This window comes from Cetorhinus maximus, chromosome 1, assembly GCF_964194155.1.
Source record: "Cetorhinus maximus chromosome 1, sCetMax3.hap1.1, whole genome shotgun sequence".
Lineage (NCBI taxonomy): Eukaryota > Metazoa > Chordata > Chondrichthyes > Lamniformes > Cetorhinidae > Cetorhinus > Cetorhinus maximus.
In genome coordinates this window covers 29,756,470-29,774,712 of record NC_135879.1, presented here as the reverse complement: position 1 = coordinate 29,774,712, position 18,243 = coordinate 29,756,470, and the positions used below count along the sequence as shown (strand labels likewise).

At 42.0% G+C, this 18,243-nt stretch overlaps 1 protein-coding gene across 8 annotated transcripts in view; it reads left to right on the top strand.

The window, feature by feature from the left end:
- Nucleotides 1-18,243, top strand: part of inpp4b (inositol polyphosphate-4-phosphatase type II B) — a 915,802-nt gene that overhangs the window by 685,268 nt on the left and 212,291 nt on the right. For all 8 annotated transcript variants that reach the window (XM_078539235.1, XM_078539226.1, XM_078539244.1 and 5 more), the window contains one exon: nt 1,184-1,331. In XM_078539235.1, the coding sequence (XP_078395361.1) occupies nt 1,184-1,331 (148 nt within the window). The remainder of the gene's footprint in view (nt 1-1,183; nt 1,332-18,243) is intronic.

The window sequence follows — 18,243 nt, the reverse complement described above, 5'->3', positions numbered from 1 at the left end:
AGTTTTGAGGAAAGGCTGGAGAAACTTTGATTTTTCAATCTAGAAAAGAAGCATATGAGAAATGTTAGAGAGTGGGAAAGGTAAATGTTACTCAAATAGTGAAAGTAAGATAAGGGAATACAAGTTGAAACTAGTAAACTCTAAATTTAGGGCTATAATTAGTAAATTCGGTTTCAGACACTGATCAATCTATGCAATAACCTCTGGATAAGAGTGGAAAATATTGCAGTTTTACTTCTGAAATGGTAAAACTGGAGCTTTCTTTAGAAATGGGTTGTAACATTCAGAGTTTTAAGTGGCACTTTTGGCACAAAATGTTCCCCAAACACCCAGCGCAATGACATAAATCAAGACAAAATGCAATTATAAAATAAGTCTCCTCTTTCTGCTTAAATTTATAAAAACATCAGGTTTGCCAAACACCTCTTTTTAATACAAATGCAAATTACTGCTGAAGCTGGAAACTGAAATGCAAGCAGAAAATGCTGGAAATACTCAGCAAATCAGGCAACATCTGTAGAGAGCTTTAAGAAGGGCCATCATCAACCTGAAGCATTAACTCCTCTCTCCACGGATGCTGCCTGACCTGCTGAGTGTTTCTGTTTTTATACCTGTTTGTAAAGGCCTTAACACTCGAAGAATATTTGGTGGAGAGAATCTTTCATCAAAAAGACACAACCTAAGAAATCAGAAATAAAACAGGATGCTTCCAGTTGTTATGAATCACAACCCTGAAGTAGAACTCAAAAATGTCCTTCCTTCTGAGAGTGGGTAAGTGAAAATTATCTGCAATCTGGGAGGAATTGCAGACTGGAAACCTATTGAAAATAATGAAGGAAATCAAAGCACAGAGAAGAACCCTGAGCACAGCTGCATAATTGAATATTCTTTTCGTGCTCTGCTTGAGAATTTACAAACTAAGAGCCTACATTCTGCATATCCTAGAAGTTAAGTGCTTGTTGGCCTATTTATGAAGATCTATGTGTATTTTGCTTAGTGTGTACCTCTGTAATATCATTACATGAACATGCAAATGCCATAACTTAGATGAGCTGCTGAAACAAGTCATTTGTAGCAGTCCCTGATGGATCACATGCTACGTTATGTTTAGTGGCAGCAGTTTTAGCTTATAATTACTTTATACTTTACTGCCAATATTCATTCATCTCTGTTTTTCTTGCAGTGTTTAAAAATATCATTTGGAAAGTCTACAAATTGCCCACAGCTAATGGTAGGTGGCTGTGTGTACGGGAACAAATGGCTGAAAGTACACTGTCGTTCCTCATCCCCAAGCAAATGATCGCACTCTTCATCCAGGAAGATATGAGAAGGTACAGTACAACAGTCTGGTTGTGATTTTACTTGATTTGCACTGGAACAAAAATGCACCTGCATCACAATTTGCAAAGTAAATATATTTTATTGCAAAGTAAAAATCCTATCCTCCCTCCCAACAAGCCCAGCCCAACCTCAACATTTTCTGTGGTACGTTAGTAATTTGACCCAGGTAGTCACAAGTTCACGTAGACCTGCTAATGATATTGAGTGGTAAACTTGAAATAAGTTGTATGTAAATTTAGAAGCTTCAATGTCACTGAATGATCATTTGTAAACGTCACAATCTGTGCTCCGCTCCAATGTTTAGTCCGAGGTTTCCTAGTGCCTTTAGCTGGTAGGAAGTAATAATCTGTTACTCTTTTTATTTCTTTCCCTGAGAAGAATTCCAGTGAATAGTTAAAATAGTATTTTTTAATTAACACCATTTGACTTTTGAAAAAGCAAACAGATTGGTCTATCAAGTACAAAAACAGAATTACCTGGAAAAACTCAGCAGGTCTGGCAGCATCGGCGGGGAAGAATAAAGTTGACGTTTTGAGTTCCCATGAAGGGTCATGAGGACTCGAAACGTCAACTTTATTCTTCTCTGCTGATGCTGCCAGACCTGCTGAGTTTTTCCAGGTAATTCTGTTTTTGTTTTGGATTTCCAGCATCCGCAGTTTTTTGTTTTTTGGTCTATCAAGTATATCACTGTAGTTTTTCAGGGTGTTTCAGTACAGGCAATAATTACATACTATTCAAAATACCGAGACCAACTAAGGAGGCACATTGGTTGTTGATGAGATGATCAGTGGCACCCAGTCTAACCAATGATAAGAACATTTGCGTATTTGAACAATTGGAATACCTGCCAACTCTAGATGGTGTAATTATTTTTGATCCACAGCCAGAATGGTAAGCAGCACTTAAAATTTTAGCCTTTCGTGAATACATTCACAGTATTTTAGCAGGACCTTTGGGAATGTAGATCATGTAGTGGGATTATAAATCACTGGTGCATTTCAGGATTTTTAAACTAATTTTCCCACAAAAGGGATTTTGAGAATAAGACTTAAGTATTAGCTTTCTTTTATTCATGTGGAGCAGCTTGGCTTGTTCTTTATGTCATTACAAGATAATTTGTACTGATTGAATTTAATCATAATTGTTGATCTGTTAGTTCATTCCGTGAAATCCAGCAGCTAATGATTCCTATCAAGCTTCACTACACAAATGCTTGATTAGTTATTTAAAGAGATTAAAGAAGAACACACGTGAAAGGCACAGTATCAGATCACAAGATATATGCATAATTCATTGACAGTGGTTGTAGATCATGGTAAATTAATCATGCAGATTATGGTAAATATCTGGATGTTATCTGGTAAAGACCATGGGAGGCTGCAGCGATGTTTGAATGAGCATGTGGGAGCACACAACACTCTGTTCCAGAGGAACCTTGAGTACCATTGTTACTTTTACTGTTTGTGTCAGTGTAGGGCTAATGTTGCTTCTTGGTAGAGATTTGGTTCAAGGAATCAGCAAAATTCATGTATGATCATTTTAGTGAGATTTCCCTCCTCACATATTGTCTCCTCAGTGAAGTCATATTTACTTTTTCCAATAAGATAAAAGCAAAATACTGCGGATGCTGGAAATCTGAAACAAAAACAAAATGCTGGAAAAACTCAGCAGGTCCAACAGCACCTGTGAAGGGAGAAACAGAGTTAACGTTTCGAGTCCGTATGACCGTGAAGAAGAGTCATACGGACTTGAAATGTTAACTCAGCTTCTGCTGTTAGACCTGCTGAGTTTTTCCAGCATTTTCTGTTTTGGTTTTAGCTTTTTCAATACTTGCGGAAGTAGCCAATCTTATTGTTGTTCTTCCCACTGCCCCAGATTTTCTTGCTCCAGTTCTACAGTTCAATCTCCTCCAATCTATCTAGTAAAGTGATTCTTGCTGATGCATTTATTAATGCTCCGTAACTAACCTCTGTAATTTAAGTTTGTTTTCCCTGTGTCCATTTGTGTGCGCATTTAGTCTCAGGTCAGGAGCTGCAGCCAATCACTTCCATTTCCGTTTTATTATTTTCCTTCCTCTTTTACTTCTTTTCTGTCTGCCTTTCCTAGACTCTGCTGTTCTTCCTCCTTTAATTTCTCCCCTCATTAATGCTCTACCTGCCCAAGTCCCTACCCCAACCCTCAGTACTCTTCGACCTTCCTACTCTCCTGTTGCTGTCCTCGACTTGATTTCCCATTGGATAAGCCTACAGCTTCCCTCAGTACTTCTCTTGGCATTCTCCAAAGGGTTCATCGAGGCACTCATTGCTGACTCCTCACAAGTAGCAACCCCAACTGTCCCTTCTGACTCTCTCGCTGATATTCCTGCTGATGATTGCGCAATGTTCATTATCATTCGCAACTTCTCAGATACTGAAGCAGTCTGTTTCCATAAGCAGCAGACCAAGGCAACATTCAGGCTTGGACTGATAAGTGGCAAGTAACATTTGTGTCACACAAGTACTAGGCCATGACCATTTTCAATAAGAGAGAATCTAACCATGACATTACCGATGCTGAATCCCCCACTTTCCGGGGTTTACCATTTACGAGAAACTGAACTGGACTGGCCACATAAATACTGTGGCTAAAGGAGCACGTCCGAGGCTGGGAATTCTGTGGCAAGCAACTCGCCTCCTAACATCCGAAAACCTTTACATCAAGTTACCAGGAGTGTGATGGAATACTCTCCACTTGCCTGGATGAGTGCGGCTCCATCAACACTCAAGAAGCTCAAAACCGCCCAGGACAAAGCAGCCAGTTTGAATGACATCCCATCCACCAACTTAAACATAAACTCCCACCACCAATGCACACTGGTAGCAGTGGGTGCTATCTACAAGATGAATTGCAGCAACTTACCAGGGCTTCTTTGGCAGCAGCTTCCAAACCCATGACCTCTACATAGAAAGACAAGGGCAACAGATGCATGGGATTATCACCTACAAGTTTCCTTCCAAGCCACACAGCATCCTGGCTTGGAAATATATCACCGTTCCTTCATTGTCGCTGGATCAAAATCCTGGAACTCCCTACCTAACAGCACTGTAGGTGTACCTGCACCACATGGACTGCAGCGGTTCAAGAAGGCAGCTCACCATCACTGTCTCAAGTGCAATTAGGGATGAGCTACAAATGCTGGCCTAGCCAATGACACCCACATCCCATGAAAGAATACAGCAAAAATATTCTTACTAAACTAATGACTACCCAACTTTCTTTCTTGGCTCACAAGTTAGCTGACATTGTTAACCTTCTCTCTCCTCATGTTCTGCTCCTCTTTCCTTTAAACCACTCCTCTCCTCAAAAAAAAATCCTTGTTCCCTCCCTCTTTGCAAATTACCAACCCATCTCCAACCTCTTTTTTTTTCTTTCCAAAATCATTGAACATGTGACCTCCCAAGTTCATGTCCATCTTTCCTAGAACTCCATGTCTGATTTCCTCCAATCAGATTTCCAGCTCTGTCACAGTACCAAAATGGCTCTTAATAAATTCACAAATGACATCCTATGTTATTGTGACAAAGGTAAACTATATCTCTATGTCCATCCTGACCTGTCTGCAGCCTTTGAGACAGTTGATCACATCAAGCTCCTCCAACACCTCTCCACCATCATCCAATTGAGTGGAACTGCACTTGCCTGGTTCCATTCTTATTTACCTAATTGCAGCCACAGGATTACCACCAATGACTTCTCTCCTCATTCCCACACAGTTATCTCTGACGTTCCCCAAGGATCTGGCCTTGCACACCTCCTATTTCTCACCTACATGCTACCCCTCAATGAGATCATCCAAAAACAACCTCAGTTTCCACAGTTGATAACACCCAACTCTACCCCACCACCATCTCTGTTGACCCTTTCACTGTATCTAAATTGTCAGACATTTTTATGCTTATTCAACATAAAGTACTGGATGAGTAATAATTTCCTCCAATTACATATTGGGAATACAGAAGCTATTGTCTTCAGCCCTGCTGCAAACTCCACTTGCTCACCACTGATTGCATTCCTCTCCCTGGAAACTTTGAGGCTGAACCAGAGTGTTTACAACCTCAGGATGTTTTTGACCCCCAACATGAGCTTCCACCCACACATTCGCACCATCACTTAGATGCCTATTTCGACCTTTGTAACATCGCCCAACTTTGCCTCGATTCAGCTCTTCTGCTGCTGAAACCCTCATCCATGGCTTTGTTACCTCAAGACTTACTATTCTAATGCACTGCTGGCTGGCCTCCCTAATTCTACCCTCCATAAATTTGAAGTCATCCAAAACTTTGCCCATGTTCTTACTAGCACCAAATGCCATTCACTCATCACCCCTATGCTCACTGACCTATAGTGACCTACACAATGCCTCAATTTTAAAATTTTAATCCTTATTTCAAGTCCCTCCATAGCCAGACCCCTTCCCTAATTTCCTCCAGCCCTACAATCCTTTGAGTTATTTGCGCTCCTCTAATTCTGGCCTTTTGACCAAACCCAATTTTAATCACTTTACCATTGGTAGCCAAGCCTTCAGCTTCCTAAGCCCTAAACTGTGGAATTCCCTCAAACCTCTCTGCCTCTCCACCTCTTTTTTTTTCCCTTTAAGACACTTCTTAAAACCTGCCACTTTGACCAAACTTTTGTTCATCTGTCCTAATATCTCCTTATGTGGCTTGCTGTCATCTTTTGTTTTACAATGTCTTCATGAAGTGACTTGGGAAGTTTATTGCATTAAATGCACAATAGAAATACAAGTTTCTGTTGTGAACTATTTTTCTTGCTTTTCTTTGTGTGTGGTAACGCTGAGTTCTTTATTCTGCTGTAACAGTTCCTTATTGCAGTTGACATTAATGCAGTATAGGCTGGAAAGGAAGTAAGTGTGTAGTTTTTCCTTTAACAGTTGCTTAAAAAACCTTTAATAAACCAAAGTGATTGCTAGGTCTCTATGCTCTAACATGCATTAAACTGATCCCTGGATGAATCTTGGAACCCCAGGAAAAATTGTCCTAATGCTCCATTAGTGCTAGCGCACCAATTTACTGCACATTAAGGCACTTTTACTGTGTGCTAGCTGTAATTCAGAGTAATTTCACCTTCTGGCAGCTAAACATCTGGGCACAATCATGTGAAACAACAGTTGGTTTGGTCCTGGACAACCAAGAAAGTTTTTTTAAAAAATGAAAATGTTTGAATTATACTTGCAATTCGTTCACTTGTTAAAAACCTCTGTTCATGGAAGTATAAAAAATGGAATAAGCAAATACTAATTGAATAGAATGTCACCAGTACTTCTGTTGAAGAGATTTGGTTGTAGAACACTTAAAAGCTTTGATATGTGAAAATCCAGGAGCAATTCACTGGAACCTTGTGTAATTGAAGGAAAGCTATGGAATATAAGACCATGAGACATAAGACATAGGAGCAGAAATTAGGCCATTCGGCCCATCGAGTTTGCTCCACCATTCAATCATGGCTGATAAGTTTCTCAACCCCATTCTCCCGCCTTCTCCCCGTAACCTTTGATCCCCTTACCAATCAAGAACCTATCTATCTCGGTCTTAAATACACTCAATGACCTGGCCTCCACAGCCTTCTGTGGCAATGAATTCCATTGATTCACCACTCTCTGGCTAAAGAAATTTCTCCTCATCTCTGTTCTAAAAGGTCTTCCCTTTACTCCGAGGCTGTGGCCTCGGGTCCTAGTCTCTCCTACTAATGGAAACATCTTCCCCACGTCCACTCTATCCAGGCCTTTCAGTATTCTGTAAGTTTCAATCAGATCCCCCCTCATCCTTCTAAACTCCATCGAGTATAGACCCAGAGTCCTCAAACGTTCCTCATATGTTAAGCCTTTCATTCCTGGGATCGTTCTCGTGAACCTCCTCTGGACCCTCTCCAGGGCCAGCACATCCTTCCTGAAATACGGGGCCCAAAATTGCTCACAATATTCTAAATGTGGTCTGACCAGAGCCTTATAAAGCCTCAGCAGCACATCCCTGCTTTTATATTCTAGTCCTCTCGAAATAAATGCCAACATTGCATTTGCCTTCCTAACTACCGACTCAACCTGCAAGTTAACCTTAAGAGAATCCTGGACTAGGACCCCAAGTCCCTTTGCACTCCAGATTTATGAATTCTCTCCCCATTTAGAAAATAGTCTATGCCTCTATTCTTCCTACCAAAGTGCATGACCTCACACTTCCCCACGTTGTATTCCATCTGCCACTTCTTTGCCCATTCTCCTAACCTGTCCAAATCCTTCTGCAGCCTCCCCGCCTCCTCAATACCACCTGTCCCTCCACCTATCTTTTTGTATCATCTACAAACTTAGCCAGGATGCCCTTAGTTCCTTCATTTAGATCATTAATGTATAAAGTGAAAAGTTGTGGACCCAACACTGACCCCTGCGGACCTCCACTAGTCACCGGCCGCCATCCTGAGAAGGACCCCCTTATCCCCACTCTCTGCCTCCTGCCAGACAGCCAATCTTCTATCCATGCTAGTACCTTGCCTCTAACACCATGGGCTCTTATCTTACTGAGCAGCCTCCTGTGTGGCACCTTGTCAAAGGCCTTCTGGAAGTCCAAGTAGATAACATCTATTGGCTCTCCTTTGTCTAACCTACTCGTTCCCTCCTCAAAGAATTCTAACAGATTTGTCAGGCATGACCTCCCTTTGATGAAACCATGCTGACTTTGCCATATTTTACCATGCACTTCCAAGTATTCTGAAATATCATCCTTAATAATGGACTCTAAAATCTTACCAACGACCGAGGTCAGGCTAATCGGCCTGTAATTTCCCGTCTTTTGCCTCACTCCCTTCTTAAACAGGGGGGTTACATTAGTGATTTTCCAGTCCTCTGGGGCCCTCTCTGACTCCAGTGATTCCTGAAAGATCACCACTAATGCCTCCACTATCTCTTCAGCTATCTCCTTCAGAACTCTGGGGTGTAATCCATCTGGCCCAGGAGATTTATCCACCTTCAGACCATTCAGTTTTCCTAGCACCTTCTCCTTGGTAATGGCCACCATACTCACCTCTGCCCCCTGACTCTCTTGAACTTTGGGGATGTTATTCGTGTCTTCCACCGTGAAGAGTGATGCAAAGTACCTATTCAGTTCCTCTGCCATTTCTTTGTTCCCCACTACTACTTCTCCAGTGTCATTTTCCAGCGGCCCAATGTCCACTTTTGCCTCTCTCTTACCCTTTTCTATATCTAAAAAAACTCTTGTAATCTTCTTTTATATTACTGGCTAGTTTACCCTCATATTTAATCTTCTCTCTCCTTTATTTCTTTTTTTGTTGTCCTCTGTTGGTCTTTATAGGCTTCCCAATCCCCTGGTTTCCCACTGCTCTTCACCGCATTGTATGCTTTCTCTTTAACTTTTATGCTGTCCCTGACTTCCCTTGTCAGCCATGGTTGCCTCGTCCTCCCTTTAGTATGCTTCTTCTTCCTAGGGATGAATTTTTGCTGTGTCTCCCAAATTACTCCCAGAAACTCCTGCCATTGCTGTTCCACTTTCTTTCCTGCTAGGCTCATCTCCCGGTCAATTCTGGCTAGCTCCTCCCTCATGCCTCTGTAGTTGCCTTTATTCAACTGTAATACCGTTACATCTGATTCCAGCTTTTTCCTCTCAAATTGCAGGGTAAATTCTATCATATTATGGTCACTTCCTCCTAAGGGTTCCATCACCTTAAGCTCCCTTATCAAATCTGCCTCATTACACATCACTCAATCTAGAATTGCCTGTTCCCTAGTGGGCTCCACCACAAGCTGCTCCAAAAAGCCATCTCATAGACATTCCACAAATTCCTTTTCTTGGGATCCACTACCAACCTGATTTTCCTAGTCTACCTGCATATTGAAATCCCCCATGATCACTGTAACCTTACCTTTCTTACACGGCTTTTCTATCTCCTGGTGTATCTTGTGCCCCACATCCTGACTACTGTTCGGAGGCCTGTGCATAACTCCCATTATGGTTTTTTTACCTTTGCGGTTCCTCAACTCTACCCACAGAGATTCTACATCATCTGACCCTACGTCGTTTCTTGCTATCAATTTAATTTCATTTCTTACTAACAAAGCAACCCCACCCCCTCTGCCAACCTGCCTATCTTTTCGATAGGATGTATATCCTTGGATATTTAGCTCCCAGTCCTGATCCCCTTGCAGCCATGTCTCTGTGACGCCCACCACATCATACCTGCCAATTTCAATCTGCGCCACAAGCTCATTTACCTTATTTCGTATACTGCGTGCATTCAGATACAACACCCATGTTCACCCATGTATTCTTCTCAATCCATTGCTGATCTAGAAGCAACACAATGCCAGATAAAATGCACCATTTTAATATAGATTGTGCTGCTTGTTATGAATGCATCAAAAGCATTTGAATTTATAGAACAAGAAAAGTAATTTGACATTGGTGTCTGGTGATGCAATTTGCTGTTGTCACCCAATTTTCTCAACCTCACACATCAGCATTTTAGTCAACATTTCAATTTTAATCCTATAATAAAATCTATCAAGTCACAACAATGCAAAAGCTCAGTAAATAAAAGCCTCGTGGTGAGCTGTACTGACCAGGAAAGACTCGAGTCTTAAGCCTGTGCTATTAATTGCACTTAGCTGGGTGCTGGTGGCATATGGCAACTGATCTGATAAGAGTTTAGAGCAGGAACACATCAGCCAAGATTTCCATTCCCGATCACAATCTAAAAAATGCAGATTGTGGACAGATTCAAACTTGTTATTACTTCTATGGCCAAATAGCTTTGTCACAAAAACATGCTTTATGTCAAGTAACAATTTTCAATCCATTGGCTGGGAGCCTGAATTGAACTTTTTAAAAACAAAGACTAAAAGTGACTTGAGTTCGCAGCCAAGATGGCTACCCAATTTGCCTCACTGTAACTTCCACATTCCAATTCGTTGAGATGAATATTCCATGTCTGCCTAGATCCATCGAGGGCAAAAACCAGGGGAATATGAATGAACCACGTATCCTTCTCCTATCAGAAAGGCATCAAGGCAATCACCTGAGGTATTCGACTGGTGGAGATGAACTATTAAACCTAATTGCTTGGACAATGGGACTCTAGCTGAGAGGAGGCTTCCAGACAGGAAGTCATCAAGCTACAATGGGAATGCCTTAAACCCAATCACTTGAACAATGGGACGTTGACTGAGAGGGGCATTTCCCAGAGATGAACTGATGAAATTACAAGAGGGAATACACTAGTAATGACCACGTTTGAATCACTGGGTGAGGGTCATGTGACAGACCCATCCTTTGTGTGTTTGAGCTTCTGCTTTCTCTTCAATAAGAGGACAAGCAGCTGATATGCTGACTAGAGAAGACTTGAGTGGGGTCCCTCCTCCTCACTCCAACCTAACTTGTGAGCTTTTCAATTCTGACTGTGACTGCCCAGGGATGCCCCTGCTGCAGTTAGAGACTTCTCAAAGGAAATCGGCCCTCACTACTGTCTCCAGAAGGGCAGCCAAATCAGCTGGCGCTGTCTTTAAATCACATCCATGAGAAAAACAGCAGGACCACCAAATTCATCCTGAAGCCAGCCAAGACACCAAACTATGGACCATATACCCCTTCTATTTCTATCCTTCTGCACTCTCTAATCTGTGTGTGTGTGTGTCAGAGACAGTGTATGTGTGTCAGCATGTCAGAGCGTATTTTATTCTTTTACTTAGACTGGATTAAGTACAATAAAGCTAACCTTTTCCTTTGTTAACCACAAGAAAACCTGTCCGATTGGTTATTTTATGATCACAGCAGGTGAACAGTTAAATACTCACTGAATTGGCAAGAATATCCTTTTCACAAAAATCCTGTTACAATAAAGCGACCTGTGGGAAAAGGGGGGAAACATTTCGACCCCTCCTCACCTGATCGTAACAGCTTACTGACATGCTTACAGATTTAATGCCAGAAATTTTGAGAGATCCTAATCCGGATAGACACATGAAGCAGATTAAGTTAGTGAGTAACTTACGCCCGAATTTTCCGCTCCCGTTGGCGGCGGGCGTCATGGCGGGTGTGAGCAGACCATGTGGCAAGAAGGCCAAAAATTGGTTTTACGTCGTTGTGAAATCAGTTATCAATCATCCGCTCCACCTGTCAATGGCATTTCCTGCCACCACACGTCGGCAACCTAATTTCAATACTTTAGCATCTCATTATAAGCCCTGCTCGCTGGAATCATCCCCTTACACTGGATCATCTGGGCACATCAGCGTGATTACACGCCAGTGTGTTCCACAGCTGTACATAAGCGACGTGCACCTGGCGAGCTGCACTTCGCTCGGGACTCCAAGGTTTGTTTGCCTACCTTGCTTCGGGCAGCACTAGTGGTCATCAGTGCCAGGTTTTGCAGACAGCGCCACATCACTTTTAGGGGAGCTCTCATGCAGGTCTCTACCTACCAGACCATCCATAAGGCGGGGTTGGCTTTTCAGTGACTGCAGGCTAGGGTTTGCTTAGGGAAGAGGGAGAAGTGGCCTCAGGCAAGAAAAGAGGCTGTTCTGGGGAAGGGGGTGTATCCCAGAGCTTGTGGGGGCACAGGTTGATCTGTGCAAATGGCCATGAGGTGGCGAGGGCTGAGCATGCAGTCTCCAGAGGAGATGAGGCCAGATGGAGATGTGAAAGTGAGTGGTGATGTCCCTTGAGCTGGCAGTGAGTGAGATCCCAGTGAATGTGTGATGGTCATGTGGGTGTGTGAGTTTAGAGTGATGAGATGGTTGCCATACCCTGGCGGCACGGATGAACATTCATCCTCTTTCTGCATTGGATGGCCAACTTCTTCTCTGCAGCATTGGCACTGACCACCACTGCCACCGCCTCCCAAGCCGGAGTGGTAAAATTGCTGGACTTCCTGCGGTCAGAGAGGGGGTAGAGGACTCCACAGTGGGCCTCCGGAAGGCATTCCAGTAACAGGTCACTGAACTTTGCTTGGCTTTTGGAGCCATGTGTTCAGTGGAGCAGTCCTGGGCTACAAGCGTTCAGAATCATGTGCGCGGCTGCAGTTTAGATATGGCAGCCAGAATGATGAAACAGCGTGGCGGGCGATTCAGAGGCTGCCCACCAGCGAGATGGCGAGTTTCCTGTGGCTGCATAATTAATGAGGCGTGAAATGGACACTTGGCGCGAAAACTTGCCATTGCGGCTAGTGGGTAAAACATTTTTCTTTCACGCCTACTACTGCACTTGGTGCAAATCGATTACAATTCTGCTTTTACTCATTTACAGTAGTGCATATGTATGGATAATATGTTTTGTTTTTGCTAACCAGTCTGCAGGAAAGCAGCAAACACAGTTGTTGTCCATTCTCCTGTGGTAACAAAAACTGTTAATGGTGAAAGTTAACCAGAGTTAAGAGTCTTCACTATTTAATGTTCTGAATAAGACATCACCAAATGACCGAAGGTTATACTTATTTTAGTCATCATATCTAAGAGGTTTGGGACCCAAATCCTCAACTCTATCTTAAATGGGAGACCCCTTATTTTTAACTGTGCCCCCAAGTTCTAGTCTCTCCCATAAGACCATAAGATGTCAGAACAAGTAGGCCATTCGGCCCATCGAGTCAGCTCCACCGTTCAACGAGATCATGGCTGATCTGATAATCCTCAACTCCATTTTCCTGCCTTTTCCCCATAACCCATGATTGCCTTAGTGATTAAAAATCTGTCTATCTCTGCCTTGAATATAGTTAACAACCCAGCTCCTACAGTCCTCTGCGGTAAAGAATTCCACAGATTAACTACCCCCTGAGAGAAGATGTTCATCCTCATCTCTGTTTTAAATGAGCGACCCCTTACTCTGAGATTATGCCCTCTGCTCCTGGACTCTCCCACAAGGGGAAACAACCTCTCAGCATCTGCCCTGTCAAGTGCATCTACCCTGACAAGCCCCCTAAGAATCTTACGTATTTCAATAAGGTCGCCTCTCATTCTTCTAAACTCCAATGAGTACAGGCCCATCCTACTCAATCTCTCCTCATAAGAAAATCCCTCCATACCCAGGATCAACCTAATGAATCTTCTCTGGACTGCCTCCAATGCCCATATATCTTTCCTTAGATAAGAGGGCCAAAACTGTTCACAGTATTCTAGGTGTGGTGTAACTAGTGTCTCGTACAGTTTGAAAGGGGAAAGGGGAAACATCCTCTCATTATCTGCCCTGTCAAGTCCCCTCAAGATCTTATATGTTTCCATGAGATTACCTCTCATTTTCTAAACTCCAATGGATACATGCCCAACCTTTCCTCATGAGATAACCCCTTCATTTGAGTAATCAGTCGAGTGAACATTCTCTGAACTGCTTCTAATCCTTTCTTAAGTAAGGAGACCAAAGCTGTACACAGCACTCCAGAAGTGGCCTCATCAATGCCCTCTACAACTGTAGCAAAACATCCCTACTTTCATATTCCATTCTCCTTGCAATAAACAGCAAAATTCTATTTGTCTTCCTAATCACTTGCTGTACCTTCACACCAACTTTTTGTGATTCATGTACCAGGACACTCAGAACCCTCTGTACCACTGTGTTCTGCAACCTCTATCCATTTAAATAATATGCTGCTTTTCTATTCTTCCTGCCAAAGTGGACAAGTTCACATTTTCCCACATTATTAATTTTCGCAGATTCGCTAAATCTGTCTATTATCGCTTTGCAGACTTCTTATGTCATCTTCACAACTTACTCTCCTACTTATCTTTGTGCCATCAGCAAATTTAGCAACGATACATTTGTCCTTTTATCCAAGTCATTTATGTAGATTAGAAACAGTTGAGGCTCCTGCACTGATCTCAGTGGCACTCCACCACTGGTTACAGTTTGCCAACTCAAAAATGACCTATTTATCTTCCACACACAGGAGAAAGAGGTTTTAGGTATTGTTCCTTTCAGGCTAGGAGCTATTCTGCTGCCCTGCTCTTTGTACAAAACCTTGGTCACCTGATCAGGAGCTAATTAAAATGTTGTCAGGCAGCTCCCTTGGTCCAGGACTCCTTTCCGGCACCACCTGTCTTTCATGGCACACTGACCCAGGCCTGCAACATTGTATATACCTCTCATCCTGTTCCAGTGGACACGTCTTCAACTGCAGCCATTGTAATTTTACCACAGCCCAACAGATAATAAAAAGATTTGTTCTTTACAACAGTCCAACAGAAATAAAAAGCTATGTTCTTTACACCTCAAATAAGACTGATTAAATATTTCCAACAAGAAATGCTCATTAAAGTTGTAGTGAGTTACAGTTTTCCTTGTGAATAGCAGTACTTTTTGCAGCTTATTGTTAGGTGTAGGATATATTTAATTTATATCAAAGTTTTAATCTTGCAAAGATGTACCCTACATCAACCGTGCAGTGGGCTGTCTGCTCAACACCAGTGCAAGTAGGAGTCTTTCTCATTGTAGGCATCCTTAAGACTTTTCTAACAAACTTGCTGAAGAAAATTTCATCTTTGAGGACCAGCTGTAACGTTAAGTAGCAATCTAGTTCTGGCCAACATTCACCTCCTTAACTCATACAATCAAAACAGCTGACCGTTTATTTGAATGCTGTTTGTAGACCTTGTTATGTAACAGACTGCCTGCCGCATTTGCCTGCATAACAATGATTACACTTTAAGAGCAATTCACTGGCTGTAAAGCACCGAGGACACGAAAGGCGCAAGTTCTTTCTTTCAAATGTTGCTGCCAGAGATGGCAAGCTTATAATCAAAATAAGCTGGCATGGAGACTCATAGGAGAGATGTTTTTTTCCCTTTTCTCCCTGAGTGCTACCATAGGCAGCTACATTTTAAATTCCAAAATCCTAACCAAATAAATTCCAATATAGAAGCAGCTATGAATTTTCTAGCTCATACAAGTTATCGGTTCTTTGAGCTTTTTCCTACACTTGCAATGTACATCCAGACAGCTGTTTGAATCTACCTTTCACCTCCCTCGTCTTAAAGGTTCTTGCCTTAGTCATTTATCCTTTCCAGTTAACTATATTCATATATTTCAATTTCTCTCCTGTCCCTTTGTGCTGCTCAGCTGCTATCCTGATTCCATATCTGTGCAATGCTTGACTATTCCTTTCCTATTTTTAAATCTTTTGTGTTGTGAAGTTGTGCTATTCTTTGTGTCTGAATACATTCTATTAACATTCTTTTGTCTGCTACTTCAACTGAGTTAATGGCAGATTTATTTAAACAGGAGAGATGGGTAAGGCTGGCCCTGTGGCAGTGTCTCTGACTGTTTGTTCAAATCCAGTATGTTTTCAACCAAGAGCTCGGTCACAAGACCTCTCTCTCTCTACTTTTAATTTGTGCTTATCTGAGCTGCTGCCTCTGAGAGCTCTTTAGACATTGTCTTCATAAAGCAGCTTCACAAATGCAACATAGTAGCTGCTGTAGGCCAGAGTCCTTTGCTTAGCAAAAATATTCTTTTCAAAAAGTTCTTTAATATATATGTGTGTGTCCAATTGATGACATTATAAAGTAATAATCTATATAACCTTCATAACATAGGGCGCAATCCTGAGCAAAATTTATGGAGACACTAGGCTGCCCAAAATTCAGGGTGGTCCTCTCGATTCACCAGTCCAAGGGAATGCAAAGCATGATGTTTGGCAGCGACTTGGTTGCAGGAGCTGCTGGAAAGATGACATGTTTAGCAGATCTCTGCTTTATTTCTGAGTTAACTGTAGCAATATTTTTCATTGGGATGTACTTTTATTACCAGTTTTACATTTATTTTCTCTTTTATTCACTCTGTCAGTCTTATGTTGAATTATTTTTAAGCTTTCAATTGCACCAGAACCTTGCTTTCACCCTCAATCTGCTATTCATTTCTACTCTCTTTTGCAGGCTTTTTGGCATGAAGCCAGTATTTTTCAAGTAGTCACTTGATATTTCAGAACTTGAATATTGCTGAAAGAAAGACATGTAGTCAAAGATTTTCATCTTGCACTCAGGACAGGTGCAAGAATGCCAAATTTCAAAGGGAGCAACAGTATACACTGGATGAGAAAATGGTGCTGATTGGTTGGCAAGTTGAGGTATTGCTGTGGAAAATGCACCAGGGAACTATTGTTCCCCATACTTTTGTTTAATTCAAAAAAGGCACAATGCTTGGACATGTTCCTTTTTCCTGCAGAGGACAGGTCCTTGCTTAAGAATGAACATAGCTGCTAGCAAGCATAAGTGAGTCACATTGTGAGCTCAACTGATGATCTTACATTGGTTGTTAGTGTAATTCTTAACACATTCAAAATTGTTCAGCAAGTACTGTCCAATTGTGGAATCACATCTAACATTAGATATCATGTCAACTTGCCAACCAATTAGCACCCTTTTCTCCTGAAGTATAAATTGTTGCTCCCTTTGAAATTTGGCATTCATGCGTCTGTCCTGATGAGTGAAAGATGAAAAGCTTCAACAGAATGCCTCTTTTTATTTGTATTTCCTCACACCATAGTGAATCTGTGTTGCATGCTCTCCATCACCCCAATATCTTTCCTATAGTTTGGAGCCCAACACTACACACAATGGGGTGGAATTTATTGTCTATTCCAGAATTAGGTGGGAAGTTGGAGAGCACAAAACCCTCCCAATTCCCCCCAATTAAATCTGGGATGAAGAAGGTCAAAGTTTAACTTCTTGCTCCTTAGGCCAGTTGAATGGCCAATTAAGGGCCACTTAAAGGCCTCATCCTTTCCTGCTGGTAGTATACTAATGGAGGAGGGGCCTACGCCATCTGAGCAGACCACCAGCTAAACCCCAGTGGGCCTGCTTGGGCAGGGTGGGGAGGCTCCTCCTGCTCAGGCACCCTGTGCACAATTGTGGGGCCCTGCCAGCAGCAAGAGCTGACCCCATGAGGTGGCCCCCTCCACGTTCCACAATACTGGCAGTGGCCACCGCTTCCAGTTGTGCTTCTGGTGCTCAAGAGCTTCCGGCCTTTGATTGGCTGGCATCTCTTGGAAGCAGTATCCTCATGCTGAAGGCCCCAGGAACTCCCAACAGTTTTAGGTAAGTGCCTGATTGGATTTCAATTGCATTAGGACTCCACAAATGGCCATGGCAGTGTTGCCACCAGCTCTCCAGCCATTAAATCCAGCCCAGTATTCCAATTATGGCTTTACTAAGGTATTAAGTAACTTCACCACTGTCTCTCAGTTTTTATATTTTAAACCTCATCATATATCCTATCTAAATTCTAGATTGTTCTAAATTGATTACTCTCCTTCATAAGCTAGTATTTCCAGCAACAGCAGTTGGTGTTGTAATGATTGGCTCCATCAAAAAATAGCTGGATAGGTATCAGATTTTGAACAAGGTTAGAGATTATAACAATGAATAAATGCAAACATGCATTCTTCAGTCTCCTCATCAGCCTTAAAATCTAATCTTAAAGCTGTGCAGTGTCAGAGCTGGATCTGGCATGGAAGGGATAGAAATAACCAGGAAGAAAACTCATTTAAACATAGAATAAGTGAAGTAAGAGTTACAATACCATAGCTAAGGAATAACCAGTATAAAATAAAAAGTTAAGTATTAAATTTTGTCAAGGGAGTGGAGGGATCTCATTCCTGAGCTGTTGAATTACATGAAACTGATTTGGGCTTTAGTGGCACATGTTAAAAATGAGACTGAGTTTCCTACAATTTTCATTTGTGCTTCGTTTATGTCTAAAATAACAAACATGATTTGACAGGGAATATGGGATGGAACGAGTGATTAAATTGGTTTCATGACAAGTCATTGAATTGTGAAGCTGTTTGCACAGTGGCAATATGGAATGGGTGCATCTTAACACATGGGTAGAAGCTGAATTTCCTCTTTTAAACAATTTT